The sequence below is a fragment of the Chiloscyllium punctatum genome, chromosome 16 (genome assembly GCF_047496795.1).
Source record: "Chiloscyllium punctatum isolate Juve2018m chromosome 16, sChiPun1.3, whole genome shotgun sequence".
In the NCBI taxonomy this organism is placed as follows: domain Eukaryota; kingdom Metazoa; phylum Chordata; class Chondrichthyes; order Orectolobiformes; family Hemiscylliidae; genus Chiloscyllium; species Chiloscyllium punctatum.
The window spans coordinates 11,027,985-11,047,945 of NC_092754.1; the positions used below are offsets into that span (position 1 = coordinate 11,027,985).

General features: G+C 40.7%; 1 protein-coding gene and 1 long non-coding RNA gene across 4 annotated transcripts in view; one reads left to right on the forward strand and one right to left on the reverse strand.

The window, feature by feature from the left end:
- The window catches only part of LOC140486957 (protein polyglycylase TTLL10-like), a 157,767-nt gene that overhangs the window by 106,581 nt on the left and 31,225 nt on the right, over positions 1 to 19,961 (forward strand). Inside the window, exons 9-12 of the mRNA XM_072586216.1 lie at positions 884 to 1,055; positions 5,779 to 5,950; positions 12,524 to 12,664; positions 19,129 to 19,245. Coding sequence (XP_072442317.1) covers positions 884 to 1,055; positions 5,779 to 5,950; positions 12,524 to 12,664; positions 19,129 to 19,245 — 602 coding nt within the window. The remainder of the gene's footprint in view (positions 1 to 883; positions 1,056 to 5,778; positions 5,951 to 12,523; positions 12,665 to 19,128; positions 19,246 to 19,961) is intronic.
- Positions 1 to 19,961, reverse strand: part of LOC140486958 (uncharacterized) — a 106,415-nt gene that overhangs the window by 63,876 nt on the left and 22,578 nt on the right. The gene's annotated exons all lie outside the window — the stretch shown is intronic.

Sequence of the window (19,961 nt, forward strand, 5' to 3'; positions counted from 1 at the left end):
TAAATTAAACTCCATCGACCACTCCTCAGCTCATTGGCCCATCTGATCAAGATCCTGTTGTATTCCAAGGTAACCTTCTTCGCTGTCCACCACACCTCCAGTTTTGGTGTCATTTGCAAACTTACTAACTGTACCTTCACTTGGAGGTCGCCACGGATGATGATGTTACCTAGCCAGGTAATGAAACATCTGGATATCAAACCTACAGCTCAGTGAGCAAAGCTACACCCTAAACCTCAACCTGAGCTACAAACCTTCACAAATCTTGTACCTATTATGCTCACATCCAAATCATTTATATAAATGATGAAAGATAGTGGACCCAGCACTGAACCCTGTGGCACTCCACTGGTAACAGGCCTCCAGTCTGAAAAACAACCCTTCACCACCACCCTCTGACTTCTACCTTCAAGCCAGTTGCAAGGTAGCTTCATTGTTTTCCCTGAAGATTCAGAATGCTTTTTCCATTCCTGAAGATGTTAACTCATGTCATAATTCAGCTCTGTAAGGCACTGTGTAGCTGAATAATGATCCCACATGGAAGCCTTCACTGATAACTACTGAGCCCTTACCCCCACTCCTGTGACCACATCTGCTGCCTCAATTCCCCTTTTGCAATTGGCTTTTCTATGACAATGTTTCCAACTATTGCAAATCATTAATCATTTTAAAATGCCAGAAAACCTTTCCCCTGCATTACCATCATTAATCCAGAAAGCAAAGTAAATCTGTCTGCCCTTGATAACAACTCTAAATGATAGCCTTTGTTGAAATGAGTTGACCCAAAGAGGAACCGGTGTATTAAATCGCTTGTTGTTATGCATGGTTTGTAAACAGTACCTCTTGCTGATGTTTGTTACCTATTCCTCTCTGTTTAATGTAGAAGGACAGACTTGGATATCTAAACCTGCTGAATCAAGCCAAGGTAGAGGAATCTTCCTCTTGAGGACTCTCAATGATATAACAGCCTTTTTTAAAAAACTGGAAAGTGTGGAGGAAAATCCCTATTTCAGAATGTGTTCCTACAATTCTCCTCTTAGCAGAATAGTACAAAGGTGATTTTAAAAATTCCAAATAAGATTGCAGTTTATACACAAAAGGTGATCTTTAAGTGATGTAATGTGGAATAAAAGGTCTTTACAGAACAGTGTTTATCCTCTGTTGCACTTGTTGCAAAATTGCAGCATTGTTCACATTTAATGTATCTTTCTCTGTATTGTTCTGTGAGTGAACTCGACTAATCTTAGACAAAGATGCTGCATTTGTGTAACAGGGCCTGCTGGCTATTTAATGGATAAGGAATCTGGCCGGACATTATTGACCCTGGTGAAGCTGTGGGGAGGAAGGAAAGCATATCAGTCTTTAACCTCAACATAACTGTTATAGAACCCAAAAGACAAATCAATAATACATCAGAGTGATATTTGTGAGCTTGCACAACAGTAAAATGTTCAAAATATGGCATCCATTGTAATTGGCAGGTATGACGTGATGGGTATCATGGAGACGTGGCTGCAAGGGAGTCAGGATTGGGAGCTGCATTCATAGCGTAAAGATAGGTAGATGGGTAGAGGGGGTGGGGTTGCCTTATTAGTAAGAAATGAAATTAAAACAACAGTAAGAAACTAAGTAGGGTCAGATGGTGTAGAATCTGTGTGGGTGGACTTGAGGAACTGCAAAGGTTAAAAAAAAAACTATAGTTGGAGTTATGTACGAGCCTCCAAATAGTAATCAGGAGCTGGGGTGCAAGATACACCAAGAGATAGAAAAGATATGTAGGAAAAGCAGAGTTGCAATGATCATGGGGGATTTCAATGTGCAGGTGGACTGGGAAAATCAGGTTGGTAGTGGATTGCAAGGAAAGGAATTTGTGGAATGTCTACAAGATGGCTTTTTGGAGCAACTTGTGATGGAGCCCACGAGGGAATAGGCAATTCTGGATTTAGTGTTGTGCAATGAGGCAGACTTGATAAGGGAGCTTAAGGTGAAGGAACCCTTAGGAGGCAGTGATCATCATATAATTGAATTTACTCTGCAAGTGGGAGAAGATAGAATCAGAGGTAATGGTACTACAGTTGAATAAAAGAAACTACAGTGGTGTGAGGGAGGAACTGGGTAGAATTGACTTGGAGACGAACCTACCAGGAAAGACAGTGGAACAGCAATGGCTGGAGTTTCTGCAAGTAATTCAGGAGACACAGCAGAGATTCATCCCAAGGAAAAAGAAGCATGGTAAGGGAGTATGAGGCAACCATGCCTGACTAGGGAAGCCAGGGATAGCATAAAAACAAAAGTGAAAGCATATAATGTATCGAAGGGCAATGGGAAACCAGAGGATTGGGAAGCTTACAATGACCAACAGAGGGCAACAAAAAAAAGGAGGGAGAAGATTCAATATGAGGGTAAGCTAACCAGTAATATGAAAGAAGACTGTAAGAGTTTCTTTAAGTATATAAAGGGCAAAAGACAGGCAAAAGTGGATAGTGGGCTGCTGGAAAATGATGCTGGAGAGATAGTTGTGGGGAACAAGGTTGAGGAACTGAATAATTACTTTGTGTCAGTTGTCACAGTGGAAGACATAAATTATAGCCAAAAATTCAAGAGAGTGAGAGGGAGAGCTGAGTATGGTGGCCATCACCAAGGAGAAGGCACTACAAAAGCTGAATTGACTGAAGGTGAATAAATCACCTGGACCAGATGGACTACACCCCAGAGTTCTAAGCGAGATAGCTAAAGAGATAGTGAAGGTGTTACTGGTGGTCTTTTAGCAATCACTGGAATCAGGGAGGGTCCCAGAGGACTGGAAAACTGGTAACGTGCCATCCCAGTTTAAAAATGGAGCTAGGCAAAAGAGGGAATATTACAGACTGATTAGCCTAACCTCGGTTGTGGGTACGATCCTAGAATCCATTGTGAAAATGAGATTTCTAAATACTTGGAAGTGTATAGTAAAGTAGGGTAAAGTCAGCATGGTTTCATCAAGGGGAGGTCATGCCTGACAATTCTGCTAGAATTCTTTGAGGAAATAACGAGCAGGTTAGACCAAGGAGAACTAAAGGATGTTACCCACCTGGACTTTGACACAGTGTGGCATAGGATGCTACTGAGTAAAATAAGGGCCCATGGTATTAGAGGCAAGGTGCTAGCATGGATAGAAGCTTGGCTGCCTGGCAGAAAGCAGAGAGTGGGGATAAAGGGGTCCTTCTCAGGATGGCAGCTGGTGACAATTGGTGTTCCACGAGGCTCAATGTTGGGACTACAACCTTTCCCTTTATACATTAATGATCTAGGTGAAGGAACTGAGGGAGCTCTGGCTAAGTTTGCAGACAATACAAAGGTTGGTAGAGGGATAGGTAGCGTTGAGGAGGCAGGGAGGTTACAGAAGGATTTCGACAGGTTAGGAGAGTGGGCAAAGAAGTCACAGATGGAGTACAGTGTGGGAAAGTGTGAGATCATGCACTTATGTAGGAAGAATAGAGACATGGTCTATTTTCTAAATGGGGAGAAAATTCAGAAGTCTGAAGTGCAAAGAGACTTGGGAGTTCTAGTCCAGGATTCTCTCAAGGTAAACTTTCAGGTTGAGTCAGTAGTTAGGAATACAAAGGCAGTGATGGCATTTATTTTGAGGGGACTTGAATATAAGGCAGGGATGTACTTCTGAGGCTCTATAAGTCTCTGGTCAGACCATATTTGGAGTATTGTGCACAGTTTTAGACCCCGTATCTCTGCAAGGATGTATTGACCCTGGAGCGTGTTCTGAGAGGTTCATGAGAATGGTCCCAGGAATGAAAAGCTTTACATATGAGGAATGTCTGAGGACTGTGGGTTATACTCAATGGAGTTTAGAAGGATATGGGGAGATCTAGTTGAAACTTACAGAATACTGAATAGGCTGGACAGAGTAAATGTTGGGAAGATGTTTCCATAGCTGGAGAGACTAGGACCAGAGGGCACAGCCTTAGAGTAAAGGAAAGACCTTTCAGAACGGAGATAAGGAAGAATGTTTTCAGCCAGGGAGTGGGGAATCTATGGGATTCACTGCTACAGAAGGCTGTGGAGGCCAGGTCATTGAGTATATTTAAGACTGAGATAGATAGGTTCTTGAGTATCAAGGGTATCAAGGATATGGGAAGAAATTGGGACAATTGGGTTGATAAACTTATCAGCCATGATTGAATGTCAGAGCAGACATGATGGGCTGAATGGCCTAATTTCTGCTCTATGTCTTATGGTCTTATTAATCAACACCCCTCCAAGAATAACTATTACACAACCCACTGTCGCATCATCACTGCTTGTACAGACTTGATGTGGAGGTGCCAGTGTTGGACTGGGGTGGACAAAGTTAAAAATCACACAACACCAGTCGGAAGGAGCAACGTTCCGAAAGCTTGCACATCCAAATAAACCTGTTGGACTATAACCTGGTATTGTGTGATTGTTAACTTTGTACAAATTTGGACGGCCTGCACCTGTAAGACATTCTTGTGATCCAATAGGAGGAAATGTATTTGGGTTATCTCTATGATTAGTCAGAAGTACTGAGTTCCAGAGAACCATCCACTCCATTCCCTCCTCTCTCAATAGAAGAACAGAAAAAGAAGCTTTGAATTTGCAGAGTCAGCTGTATGTCATTTTCTTCTTATTCTCTGTTCTGTCCATCAAAATCTGCAAACAGGGAGTACCTGTAGCTGGCCAATAATTGGAGCTTTATAAGAACTGCAGTACCATTTTAACAAAATAGCAGGGAGGCTCCATTAAGTCTCAGTAACTTCCTCAATTCCTGTGTTGTTTTGGTCTTGTTATACAGCCAGTTGCTAGGGGATACAGAAATGGAGCTAACTGAAGGGAACACGCCTTTCAAGCCGCACCTGTTCTATACAGGGGTTGAACCTATTGTATGTCATTTCCTCCTCCTGATTACATTATAAGGAATATTCCTCATTTAAACTAACTACAAACAGTCTATGCAAATGCTTTCTGTCAATAAAGACTGTATTGAACAGCACTTTTTCATTTGGGTCTGTTGACTGAATAGTTGGTGCTCAATGTGTAGCAGCACAGAGAACACAAGCCCCCTTAATGGTATCAGTTTTCTGTTCTCCTATAGCCCACAGTTTTGAATCTGAAGCTTGAGCATATACTTTTCCCAAGGAAGTAGTTGTAGCACAGACCCAAAATACCTTTAATGAGAAAAGTAGATAAACATTGGTCACAAGGCTACAGGAAGAAAAAGGACGAGTAGGATTTTAGAATGGAATTTTAGAATTTTACAGTACAGAAGAAGGCCATTCAACTCATCCTGTCTGTACTGGCTTCCAAAAGTGTAGAAAGGGGATTAGTTTTGCATTTTTTCCAGTAAACAGCTATGACAGGTAGGTTGGGATGGAAAGCCTCCTTGGCTGCTGTAGAATTCCTTTGGTTTTGTGTCGTCATTGAACACAGAAAGTATTAAGAAAACACCAGTTTTCATCATTGAGACCTTCACCCTGAATGACAGACATCTTCAAAGGAACAACTGCTTTCTATGACTTGGGATATTCTAACTAAAGCATTGAGAGAAACAAAGGAAATATGCAGGAATACTATGAAGAAAACAGGAAAAATAGGGAACATATGAGGGAAACCTCCCTCCAGTCAACACATTTGACTGTATGATCAGAGGGGTAACCAAGTGGAGTAAGAGAAATAACTGATGCTTCTTTGGATAGAGATGCTGAGAATAAAATGTCTGACAATCAAAATGTACCAAAATACCTGTACGTTCTATCCAAACAGATATGTTGCTGAGCCCTTACTCCTCGAAGGTAGGAAGTTTGATGTCCGTTCCTACTTTTTGATCGCCTGTACCTCGCCCTATGTGACTTTTTTTCGCCACGGTTATGCCAAGCTTACCTGCAATGAATACAATCCAAATTCTGATGACTTGACGGATCATCTAACCAATCAGGTAAGTTGAATATTGCATAAATGGCAGTGCCTCAATAGACAGTCACAGATTCCATCTGTTACACAGCCCACCACATGCTTAGTTCCATTCCTAATTTCACTCTATGTTCTAAAATTGATGACATCTTTACTGAATTCTACATCTGGGAATCACTTCTATTATCTGTTTTTTAGAATAATCAAGTTATAGGATCATTGAGTCTACACCAGACAAAAACTACCTGTGGATTGCTACCACATCTAATTTACATCGTTGCTTTCTGAGGAACCCATGTGTTCAGAGACAGAACTGCAGTGTGAACAAGGCAGCCTTTTACATTTCTAATACTCAGAGGATAAGAGGTGGGGAGGACTGGCACATCTGGTCTTTGGGCTGCCTGATGGAGCGCAGGACAGTTTTATATTGCTAGTCTATCCTGAACATTTCAAATGACACAGTCAGAATTAGAAAGTGGAAAACACATCTTTAGGGCAACTCACCATGCACGTGGTCTTGGATTCCAAATCTACTCTGTAGTTTAAGTTTAGAAAACAAAACAAAACTGGGAGAGATGAGCAGAATTCTCAGGTCCTGGGGAGTATTGTTGAACAAAGAAACTTTGGAATGCAGATTTAAAATTCCTTGGAAGTACAGTCACAGTAGACAGGATAGTGAAGAAGGCTTTATTGGTCAGTGCATTGAGTCGAGGAGGTCATGTTGCAGCATACAAAACATTGATTAGACCACTCTTCGAATACTGCATTTATTCCTGGTCTTCCTACTATAGAAAGGATGTTGTGAAATTTGAAAGGGTTTGGGAAAGATTTCCAAGGATGATGCCAGAGTTGGAGAGTTTGAGCCTTAGGGAGAAGCTGAATAGGACAGGACTGTTTTCCCTTTAGTGTCGAAGGCTGAAGGATGACCTCATAAAGACTTATAAAATCAGGACAGACTTCGATAGGGTGAATAGTCAAGGTCTTTTCCCCAGGGGAAGGAAGTCCAGAATTAGAGGGCATAAGTGGAATGTGAGAGGGGAAAGATTTAAAAGGGAACTAAGAGGCAACGTTTTCACGCAGAGAGTGGTGCGAGTATGGAATGAGCTGCCAGAGGAAGTGGTGGAGGCTGATACAATTACAACATTTAAAAGGCAACTGGATGGGTATATGAATAGGAAGGGTTTGGAAGGATGTGGGCCAAATTCTGGCAAATGGGACTAGATTAATTTTGGATATCTGGTCGGCATTGATGAGTTGGACTGAAGGGTCTCTTTCCATGCTGTATATCTCTATGACTCTAAGTGTTTTGATCTGGAACGCTTGGCATGAAAAGGCATTTGAGGCAGATTCATTTGATGCTTTCAAAAATAATTTGGATACTTAAAAGGAAACATTTTCAGGATTATGTGAGTAAGATGCGTTAACAGCTCATAGCAGAGGGGGTAGTGCAGCCATAGTCGGCTGAATTATCTCCTTCTGTGCTGCTTTGTTAATACTTCACACTCACTCTTTGTTTGAATCTGTTGCTGCCTGTATTTTCAGAATTATAGTAAATTAAAAGATTTCTCCGCAATAGTGAGAGAAGTAAACTGACAGATTCATTGGATTTGAATGGAAACTGAGGCATCAATTTTCAAAACTGAAATCTGAGAGAACCTGATAAGTACAAATAATAATCACTCAAATAGGGCTCAGTGGACATCCCGCATTGAGGTTGAGAGTTTGAATCTCAGCAATAGGGATTTGAAAGACTGGAAGGCCTGGTCCTGCATTTGCTGCTAACATAGTTACTTCAGTGTCCTCATATTAGCACTACTTCTATCAAACGGAAAACTGGATAAAGAGAAACAGAAATAGGGAATTGTGAAAGCTTGCCTATTTGTCTGGCAAAACACTGTCATTCTTAAAATGAATCATTTAGTTAATGATTTGAAATAATTCAGAGACTTTTGTAGACTGTTTTGTAATTAAATGCATCAAATTCTACTGATGCCTTGCAAGTAGCTTCAGGTAGGCAGCAGAATTCTTAATTTGGATTGTTGGTTTGCACATTTTCTTCCTTCTTTATCCCCAATTATTTCTCCTGATTCAATACGCTGCCATAATTGTTTTATCTTGATTCTCTCTCCCCTCCTCCCCAGAGCGGTAGTACATCCAAGAGTATTTTCTCATGCATTAATACTATTTCACACCTTAATCAAGAGGCCATTTCTTAATCTAGAAGCAAAATAATGACAGTGCTGGAGATCTGAATTAAGAGCAGAAAATTCTGGAAATACTCAGCAGGTCTGGCAGTGTCTTTGTTGGGAGAAACAGAGTTAACATTTCAGACCTATGTCCTATCAGCAGAGCAGGGAAGAAGGTTCCTTGGCATCTTTAATCATTTACTCTCTCCTGCCCTCCTCGTAACACAGATCTTCTTCTTTGTTCTTTTTCCCATTTTCTTCACTGTATTGTCACTTGATCAAAACTGCTTGCATTCCTAACTTTTCTCAATTCAGATGAGTGGCCCAAGGTCTGAAATGTTAAACTCTGTTTCCTTTTCCACAGATGCTCTTAGAACTGCTGGGTATTTCCAGCATTTCTGCTTGTATGTTCACCCATGTTTCATGTCTATGTTCAGAAGGTTGTTTCACCATGTAGACATCACAACACTACATCACCCAACCCTGTTGTCACTCATGGAAAAATTACATTGTGTCCAGGAAAGTCAAAAGGTGGAAAGATGTAAGGCTTGATGGCAGAGGCACCTTGGTACCCAGCAGCTATCATTAGGCTATGGAACATGTGAGAATGCAACTTGTTTGATCCATTAGGTTTGAACATTTGAGAATCCTGTAGGTATTGCTGCAGTTATCTCAAGGAGCCTGTTGTTTCTTTTCTGCTTGTTTGTTCATGTCGTCAGGCGGCGCAGGGGATTTTATCTGCTCAGGTGATGCCCAGCTGAATTCGAGGCAGGTGTTCATTAGTATTGTGTAAATGACCCAGCAACCCCTGAGAGGGGGTTTATAAATACCCAGCTGACAGCTGTTGACAGTCATCCCATCATTTCACCCCACCCATCTCTTGATGTTTTCAATCTATTTTTCTGTATTTAACCCTTCAAGTGCCGTGACAAAACTTCACGTGAGTGTTTTACTCACAGCAAATATTAACAATTCTATATCAGTTTTATTAAAATATTCAGTATCCAATTCAATGATCTATTGAGTTTTTAAAGTATTATTTTCCATCAAAGTATTATTTTCCGTCATGATTTCTGCAGTGTTCAATGCCCGATCTGAATATAAAGGATTACATATTCATCTCCTGTTTTGGTGTGCATGGAAAATACAACACAAAGGTTAACTGCACCATTCCCAATGTCACCCTGTCACGTTATCCAGCACAGAAGATCTTATCGTTCTCTGCATATCTGAGCACTGCATCATGTGACTTTAACACTTTGAGGCCATTACCCATCCTGTTGCTGAGATTGTCAAAATCAGACTTGGCTCGTACTGTACACTAGGCTTTCCAAAACTGCTTGGCAGAAGAGTCACTTTCCAAAAATGTTAATTAGCTTGGAATTCAGAATGCAAGTGAGTTGAATGATTATATTAATATCAATTAATTCTTTAATACCAATTTCATAATCATGCAGTAAATTGATACCATATTAAGATTGATTTGTTGCCAACTCTCACATGACATTGCACACACTGATGCAGAAAGTCTGCAACTATATAATCTAAGTATGATATATACTGTTGTGTAAATGAAATGTGACATTGGCAGGAAATGCACATTTAGATGCAATAGTTTTATTACCTGTGCATTACTAAAAATCTCATGCACTCATCAATACCACAATTAATCAATTTATCCAAGTTAGAAAAACTTGGAAAGACATTTTCAATGACTTATCAGTTATGAACCCACAGGGGGCAACTGTTACTCTTTAGGTTATGCCCCAGTACCCTGTGGAAGAATCCATGGATCACCATTGATGGGAGACTGGCAACAACTGATAATGTGGATATAAAATAACAAAGCCTGTGGCCTTGATGGCATTTCAGTTTTCAAAGCTAGTGGGCATTTGCATATGTCAAGACTCCATTCATTCATCCTGTGAATTTGTGAGGAATAAAGAACTTACCCCAAATTCAGGGATGTGGTAATTGTAGCTATCACCAAGAAGGGTGACAGATCAAGCTGTTTCAACTCTCAAGGTATTTCCCTCTTGTTCTTGCCAAGAAAATCCTGACACAGATTTTCCTGAATTGCAATACTTCCTGTGGCAAAGGAAATCCTACCAGAGACACAATGCACCTTTATAATTTCCAGGGAAATCTCAGACAAGGGATTTGCCAAACAAATCCAGGAATAATGTCAAGTGTATCACCAGGAATGCTTGATTGTATTCAGTGACCTGACCAAAGATTGTTCTCTAGAGATTTAAGTGTCCAAGAAATATCTGCACAATCCTTCAACTGCTCCATGATAGTATAATTGCACCTTCAAAACCTGGCCTGGTGTGAAGCAAGACTGTGTGATAGCCCGCATACTATATATAATCTACTTGATATGGTTATTCACTTAATCAAAGATCAATTAAATACTGGCTAGACAGATATACCGTCAAATGAAATGCCCATCATAGATGTGTATGCTCTGCAGTTTGTGGATTGCAGTGCCTTTGCACCAGATTTGAAGCCATGTGTAATCTTTCTAATCCTCCATATAAGGGACTTGGCCTGTCCTTAAATGTTGTTAAAAAAAAGTCATGGATATCAAATCGGACATTATCAGTCAAATATTCCATTTCCTATATATTTTAACAAAGTGAATCAGGAATATTCCCAGACCATATTTAAAACCAAAGAAGAGGATGCTGAAAATTTGAAACCACAAGAGAAAGTGCTGTAGAAACTCTGCAGTGTTGGCAACATCTGCTCAGAGTAAAACGGAGTTAACATTTCAAGCCAAGCGCCCCTTTGTCAGAACAGTGCCTTCCTAGTTGCTTGCTGCATGTGTCAAATGCCCAGTGGTCCAAAGGAAGACAAAGACACTCTGAAAAACTAACCTTGATATTAAAGGCTGTGAACAGCTTGCTACTAATTGTGCAAAATCACAAGAACTTGTCCATTATGCTGCTTTAGGGTTTGAATCCAAACAACTTAACGATGATGTGCTAGAAAAACACAGCAGGTCAGGAAGCATCCAATTCTCCTGCTCCTTGGATGCGGCCTCACCACCTGTACTTTTCCAGCACTACACTTTCGACTCTGATCTCCAGCATCTGCAGTCCTCACTTTCTCCAATGTAATGATGATATCGTATGGCAGGCAGGTGTACTCAAAGATCTGCAGTTGAGAGTTGGCCTATTCAGCCATACAAAAGACCTAGGGTGATGAGCTTGTGATCCTGATTAATTATCATCTGCAATTGATGGCACAGCCCGCGATAACTTTCTGCCACAAACTATATTTCCTATTGTCATGCTTTTCTAGCAACATTTCTTTTGATTTGTAACTCTCAGTGTCCCAGCTAGCCATTAAGTACATCCATAGTGTAGGATTTGATCTCTGTTTCCCAACACTGTCACAATATTTATATATTTAAACTTCAGTAAGTATATTCAGTCATGCTAAAGCATGAATATTTTCCTCAAAGACAAATACTTACACAGTAATAAGGTAGAGTTATGTTTAGAGCTCTGAAATTTTTACCTGCACATCATCATGAGGGTTCATTCTTGTAAGAACTATTACACTGTTGGTAGTGATATATGAATTGACGCAATATTGTTCACTGATGTCTGAGAGAATTTTCAGCAGTGTCAGTACTCATTGCTTTTATCAGAATGTGTGATTTTTTTTTAACAGTGCAAAGAGGAGGAAGAGGATTGGAAACTCGCATTGTTCTATTCTTACTAGTGTGCTATTTATGCCTATTTCAAATAATTGTCAAAATTCATTCAGGTTCTCGCGGGGTGAGAACAGATCTCTTAACCTGCTGCATCCATTTTGCCTTGCTGTGATGTCCTTTGGACTATGGGGTTTTCACAGTCCAATGGAAAAACAATGAGAAAAAAAAACACTACATATGTCAAATGGCACCAGAAAACATGTGTTGTTCACACCTGCCAACCTGCCATCAACCTTCACAACAAGGCCAGACAGTAACTGAGGAATACAGGTACCACCTTTCAGATAATCCACGGCCAACAACACAGACTAACGCCCTCAAGCACCTTTCACCCAGAAACATTTGTAGCAGCCGCTCACTGAGGAACAATTGGGGTTTTTCCAAAAAAAATGTTTAGAACTCTACTTAACAAAGCTACATTAGACGTTGTAAGTCTTACAATTAACCTGGGAACAGTTCTTGTGCAGAAATATCTCTGTTATTTTCCTAATGTATAGCTTAACTTTTAAAAAGCTTCCTCACATGAGATGAATTAGTTGTTTTATCTGTGAACTATCTATCTTGCATTTAATCGACCCCTTGCTGTGATCTCAGGAGGCTGATTTCAATCCACCTGCTCCCTTCCTCCATCCCTCTGGAGAGTCAGTTTTATTCCATTAATTGCAGCTTTGCACTTTCTTACTCACAGTTCATACAGAAAAAGAACCCTCTATACAATGAGATGAAGGAGGACACAATCTGGTCCATGGAGCGCTTGAATGACTATATTAATGAGAAATATATGGAAGCAAAGCGTCTCCCCCGAGACTGGGTCTTCACTGTTTTTACGGTACGTTTATGCTGCTTCTAATTAGCAGGATGAGGCTCAGTTGGAGACTTCTCATCACTGGAGGATTGAGATACACAGGCCTCCTGATTAGAGACGAGATGATGTCCCTATGTTACTGTCGTGAAATTTTGATTACTATATATTTGTTCAGATCAACAAGCTTCTGAACAAACACGATCACAAAATGTAAGTCAGAAACTGAATCAAATTAGAGAAAATGTCCATAATTGAATCAGCTTAGTTTGGAACTATATATTTTATAACACAATAGTGATAAGTATTTCTCAGGTTTTTACAGACTTAGGTAATTAACAAAAGAAACAATGATGCAGCCATTGATTATGATCTGGAATGTGCTGCTTTTGGGGTAATGGTAGATTAAATTTGGGCATTCAAGGTAAACTTGGATTATTGTTTAACAAGATTGAATGTACAAGGTAGGTGGTGGGAAAGTGGTATAAGGTGGATTTTCCTTCAGACAGTGAGCCCAGACTTGATGGACTGAATGGCCTCCTACAGCACTGAAACCATTCACTGATTCTGTAACTTTGACAACGAATTTGATAAATAGTTCTAATTTATGAAATATTTCAAAAATGTTAAAATTTAACTAGTCCCAACAGAGGTCTGATCTCACTTTCTTGAGCTGAGAGATCAGGGGTGTCTTCTACTAGCCCCAAACCGCAGACATTTGAGGAATCACTTAGTTTGTCATGTCCTTTACTGTCTCTCTCTCCATTTGCAAAGTCTATTTCCACCTTTTTCAGTTAATGTTTCTGTTGGGATAGTTCCTGGATATCTTGATGTGCAACATTCACTGCTCTGGATAGCTCTGCATAGCAAGGCACTTAATTTCTTCGGAAACCCTTGAATCTGTTGTGGAGTGGAAACTTCTGCCTGCCCACTGATAATGCCTTTGCTCCTGCTATTTGGGCAAATTAAATGCCATTTTCAGCGTGACTTGAGAGGAATTTTGCAGTAGGACATTGCCACAGCACTAGTGGCCCATCGAGCTCAGAGAAGGAAGGGGCAAATCACCTAGCAGGTTTCAACAATGCCAATTGTACTCAGAAAGGATGGGTCAAATGGATGCCATTAAAGCTAAGAAATTCACAGTACTGAGGAGGCTATTTGACCTGTTTTGTTTGTGCTGACTTTTCAAAAGTCATCCAACTTAATCTCACACCCAGCCTTATCCCCAAAATCATATAATGATGTCTGATCTTTTTTTATTTACATTGGAGGAAACATGTGGCCAATGTTTTACACAGAGTTGTCAGAAGTGAGAGGACATTCAGAAACTGGTCCATGAGATCTACTTCATCCAATCCTATCTGCATATCCTTCTCTTCAGTATTTTTTTAGATTAGATTACTTACAGTGTGGAAACAGGCCCTTCGGCCCAAAAGTCCACACCAACCCACCGAAGCGCAACCCTATTTCCCTACATTTACCCCTTCATCTAACACTGCGGGCAATTTAGCATGGCCAATTCACCTAACCTGCACATTTTTGGATTGTGGGAGGAAACCGGAGCACCCGGAGGAAACCCACACAGACACAGGGAGAATTAGCAGAGGGATTGAATTCAAGAGTCGTGAAGTGATGTTGCAGCTGTACATGACTTTGGTTAGGCCACATTTGGAGTACTGTGTGCAGTTCTGGTCACCTCACTTTAGGAAAGATGTGGAAGCTTTGGAGAGGGTGCAGAGAAGATTTACCAGGATGTTGCCTGGAATGGAGAATAGGTCGTACGAGGATAGGTTGAGAGTTCTCGGCCTTTTCTCGTTGGAACGGCGAAGGATGAGGGGTGACTTGATAGAGGTTTATAAGATGATCAGAGGAATAGATAGAGTAGACAGTCAGAAACTTTTTCCCCGGGTACAACAGAGTGTTACAAGGGGACATAAATTTAAGGTGAAGGGTGGAAGGTATAGGGGAGATGTCAGGGGTGGGTTCTTTACCCAGAGAGTGGTGGGGGCATGGAATGCACTGCCCGTGGGAGTGGTAGAGTCAGAATCATTGGCAACCTTTAAGCGGCATTTGGATAGGTACATGGATGGGTGCTTAATCTAGGATAGAAGTTCGGCACAACATCATGGGCCGAAGGGCCTGTTCTGTGCTGTATTGTTCTATGTTCTATGTTCTAATGTGCAAACTCCACACAGTCAGTTGCCTGAGGCGGGAATTGAACCCGGGTCTCTGGCTCTGTGAGGCAACAGTGCTAACCACTGCACCACCGTGCTGCCCATAGGCCCTCTTGGCCTAAATACCCAGCTTCCCTTTAAATTCACCTGTGCTATTCTACTCCATGCGATAGTGTGATTCATTTTCTAACCACTTTCAGGGTAAAGAAGTTTCTCCTGCGTTTTTGCTTAGGTTTCTTTGTGGTTACCTTATATTTTGCTGCTCTAATGGCATTGTGTGAGGCTGAATGATGCAGGCCAGCAACAATCCACGATCCTTCTAACCTCCCCCTGTGATGCAGGACTGTGATCAATAGTGATCGAGTGAACTATAGTTAGTGTTAGGTAATCCAAAATAGCCCAGTAAGATTAGAGTACATTAAAATCAGGGAAAACATGTCAAACAGAAACTCAAAGGAAGATGATGTATTCGTGGGAGGCCAATCATCTCAACCGCAGGACATCATTACAGTAGCTCCTCAGAGCCAACTAACAGTAGCTGTTTCATCAATGACCTTCTCTCCATCATAATGTCAGAGGTGAAGCTATCACTGATGATTGCGCAATGTTCAGCACCATTCAGAACTCCTCTGATACTGAAGCAGCCAATGTCCAAATGCAGCAACACCTGGACAACATTCGGGCTTGTGCTACTAAGTGGCAAGAAACATTTGTGAGTCTTACCGCCAGGCAAAAAACCATTTCCAATAAGAATCCAACTATTGCCACTTGACATTTGATGGCATTAACATTGTTTATTCCACTATAAACATCATGAGGGTTACCATTGAGCAAACACTGAGCTGGACCAGCCTATAAATACTATGACTGCGAGAATAGATCAGAAGTGGAAAATTCTGTGGTAATTTACCCCTTGTCTCCTCAGAACCTGTCCAGCGCTTACAAGGCACAAAACAGGAGTATAATCAAATACTCACACTTTTCTGGATTAGCGCAGTTCCAATAATACTTTCAACATCATTCAGGACTGAGCAGCCCTCTTAATTCTTACCCCATCTAACACATTCAACATATACATTCTCCAGCACCAATGCATAGGAGCAGCAATGTCTACCATCTACAAGATGGCACTGCAAAAAATCACCAAGGCTCCTTAGACAGTGTCCTCCAACACCTGAGCTCTACCTACTAGAAAGACAGATAGACAGAAAGACAGATGGTAGCAGATACTTGGGAATATCGTCACCTGCAATGTAGCGTCTAAACCACATACCATCCTGACTTGGAACAACTTGCTTTTCCTTCACCGTCTCTCTCTATAAAAATCCTAGAAGTCCTTCCCTAATAGGTTTCTGGGTATCTTCATAGTGCAGTGGCTCAAAAAGGCAGATCAACAACACCCTCCTCAAGGGCATTTTGGGATGGGTTAGCCAGCAACTTCCCTGCTCTGTGAATGAATAAAAGAAAAACAAAACTGTGTCTTTAAATATTAATATGTAAAATGAAAGTGTATGGGAGTGGGGATCAAGTACTGCCATGGACTGAGAACTCATTGGTAGACAGGAAACAAAGAGTAGGAATAAAAGGAGTTCTTTCTGAATGGCAGCCAATGACTCGAGGGCCACCACAGGGATCAGTGCTTGGACCCCTTCGATTAAGAAGAGGGAACTAAATGTAATATCTCCAAATCTGCAGAAAACATAGAGTTGGGTTGGAGGGTGAACTATGTATGCAGACATGCTTCAGTGTGAAATGGGAAAGTTGACTGAGTGGGCAAAAGTATGAAGGGTAATGTGGACAAATATGAGGTTATCCACTTTGGTAGCAAAAGCAGGAAGGCAGATTATAATGTGAATTGCAATAGATTGGGAATAGGGAGGTGCAACAAGACCTGAGTGTCCTTCTACAGCACTTGCAAAAGTAAACATACATGTGCAGCAGGCAGTGAAGAAGGCAAGTGGTATTTTAGTCTTTGTAGCGAGAGGATTTGAGTACAAGAGCAGGGATGTCTTGCTGCAATTGTACAAGGCCTTGGTGAGACCACACCAGGAATATTCTGTGCAGTTGGGGTCTCTTTAAATAAGGAAGGAGGTTAGGCTATGGAGGGAATGCATTAAAGCTTTACCACACTGATTCCTGGGATGACAGTTCCAATGTATGAAGTGACACTGGATTGTTTAGAACTTTAATGAGGGGTGATCTCATAAAAAAACGATAAATTTCTAACAGGACTAGACAAGGCAAATGCAGGAACAAGTTTCCTGATGATCAGGGAGTTCAGAAATAGAGGTCACAGATTCAGGGTGCAGGGTAGGTATGTGGAATTCTCTGCCGCAAAAAAATGATTGATGCCAAAGCATTGAACGTTTTCCAAAAAGGAGTTAGACCTTGTTCTATAGCTAAAGGGATCAAAGGATATAGGAAGAAAGCAGGAGCAGGGGACTGAGTTGAATATTCAGCCATGATTGTATTGAAAGGGCGGAGGAGGCTTGAAAGACTGAAATGCCTATTCCTGCTCCTAATTTCTTATATTTCTGAAATTCGCTATTGCAACCACTAATATCGGGTGAGTAATACTTTTTTTAAAAAGTCAACATTCATTATCAGATCCACTGAACCATCGCCATCCTCAATTAACTAGTTTATTCAAGCTCACAAACCTGTCTTTATCGAAACCCCTATTGGTCAGAAATTTCACTTATCTTTACAGACTAACTTTACAATCAATTCGAGCGTTCAGCCTTTGAGTGTATTCTGTAATTTAATGCTGTGCTGCATATACACTTTCCCGGATTTGACACCAGGTCACAACTTTGTTGTTGTAATCCTTTGATTTCTGGCTGGCATTTCCTGCTGTCTGGTCTTCTGATGGTGCACCCAGACCAGTCAACATCCTTTAAACAGCTGAATACAAAAATAAAGTACTGTGGATGCTTGTAGCATGAAATAAAAATCAGAATTGTTGGAAATATTCAGCAGGTCAGGCAGCATCTATGGAAAGGAGAACAGAGTTTCTGCTTCACCTTTCCATCAGAACTCAGTGTTTCCCTACAGTGTGTGGAAACAGGCCATTTGGCCCATCGAGTCCACACCAACTCTCCTAAGAGCATCCCACCCATATCCCCTCCCTCCCCTATAACCACATTTCCCATAGTTAATCTATCTAGCCTACATATCCCTAGACATGATGGGAAAATTAGCGTGGCCAATCCACCCAACCTGCACATCTTTAGACTGTGAGATGAAGCTGGAGCACCTGGTGGAAACCCATGCAGACACAGGAAGAATGTTCAAACTCTGCACACACAGTCACCCGGGGGTGGAATCAAACCCAGGTCCCTGCCTCTGTGAAGCAGCAGTGATAACCACTGAGCCACCATGCCACCTCTAACTCATTATTGGTGTGGAGTGTTAACTGTCTTTCTTTTGCCTTGAGGTTTGAGGCAGCAAGTATTTCTGTTTTAATCTTAAAAGTCTGCCCTCTGTCTTTCAGTATCTCCTTCTATTTTGAAATTTCGTTCTTTTGCACTCATTCACTGGTCTCACTTATGATTCAATTCCCTTCCCAAATATAGGTATTTTTAAATGAAATAAAACGTGTTTTACATTTTAGAGAATCTTAGGACCATTTTATACACTTCAGCGCTTGTAACAAATCCAATTCTTATCTAAAATGTGACAATATCCAAATTGACAATGAATCGCTACCTGTATGTTTAATTTTTGTGGTTCATTATGATGATTGTATGTGACCTTTTGCCCATTTTGCTAGCATTTTGGATATCCTTTGAGTACCATCAATATTTACAATATTCAAAACAAATGTCCAGATGATTCAATCTAATTGCTTGGAAGGAAGTACATGTCCGGCTTTGTTTGCATATGTAATTATTGTATTGACATTATGACTGATAGGCTTTCAGTGGCTAGTGGGTTATAACTAGTCATTGGGATAACTGTGGGCTATCGTTTACTTTTCATTTATAGATTTCCACATTCAATTCAATAAAGCAATGTTAATTCGATCTTCTTACCAGGCTTTAGTGAAGCATGGAATTATCTCAAACAAGGTAAACCCAGTGAAATAGAAATAGAGGCATAACACTAAAATGGATGAGATTCTTCTTTGCTTGATGAGGTGAAATTCAAACTGAAAGATACGTAACAAAAAGGAAGGGATAAAGAACAGGACTGGGGAAGTAAGAAGAATCTACTGCTTCTGAGCATTCCCTCAAATACAACCAAGCCTATAGACTGTGTAACAAAGAATCTTGTCTGACTGCAAAGATTATTAAGAGATGTAATATTTTCTTACAGAAGAGAACACAACAGATCATGACACAATGCTTCATTGCCACCAAGGCCAGACTTGGTCGGAAACTGGGCTACTTTGATCTTCTGGGTTTTGACATTATGATTGATCAAAATTTCAAGGTGACAGTATTTTTAATTCTCTTTGGCTATGCACTTTTGTTAAATCAGTGAATATAAATTGATCCAAATGTGAGAGCAATGGGAACTTAAGGTGTCATTGAGTCATAGAGTTGTGCAGCATGGAAACAGACCCTTCAGTCCAACTTGTCCTTACCGACCAGGTATCCTAAACTCATCTAGGTCTGCTTGCCAGTATTTGGCCCATATTCCTCTAAACCTAAGCAAGAGAAAAATTGAACTTAATCAATTAAGGAGATATCAAGGCAGATGAGTAAAGGGTTAGGCTTTAAGTGGTATCTGAGAATAAGAATGGGTGGTAGACATGCATAGTTTCAGCAGGAGATTCCAGAGCTTAAACAGCTGAAGACACAGAAGCCAATAATACAAAAGCAGGAATTCTCAATGTTTTTCCTTCACATTGGTCTATCCATACCTGCCACACTGTTTCCTTCTGGTAGCAACGTTCTTCAGGATTCAGTCAATCAGGGTGCTACTGATCCATATTTAGTGATGGGCATTTTGAGATTTCCTATCCAGAATACGTTCTGTGTTTTGGTGAACTGCAATGGTGCACATAAAAAAATGATTACACAACTCTTTTATAGTCCAGAGATTGAGCCCAGAACTACCATTGCAGTTTGAGAATTTTAATTCAGTTCTTTTGAAAAGTAAACCTTGCCCTTATATCTGGCTCAGCTTCCATACAAACGTTATGC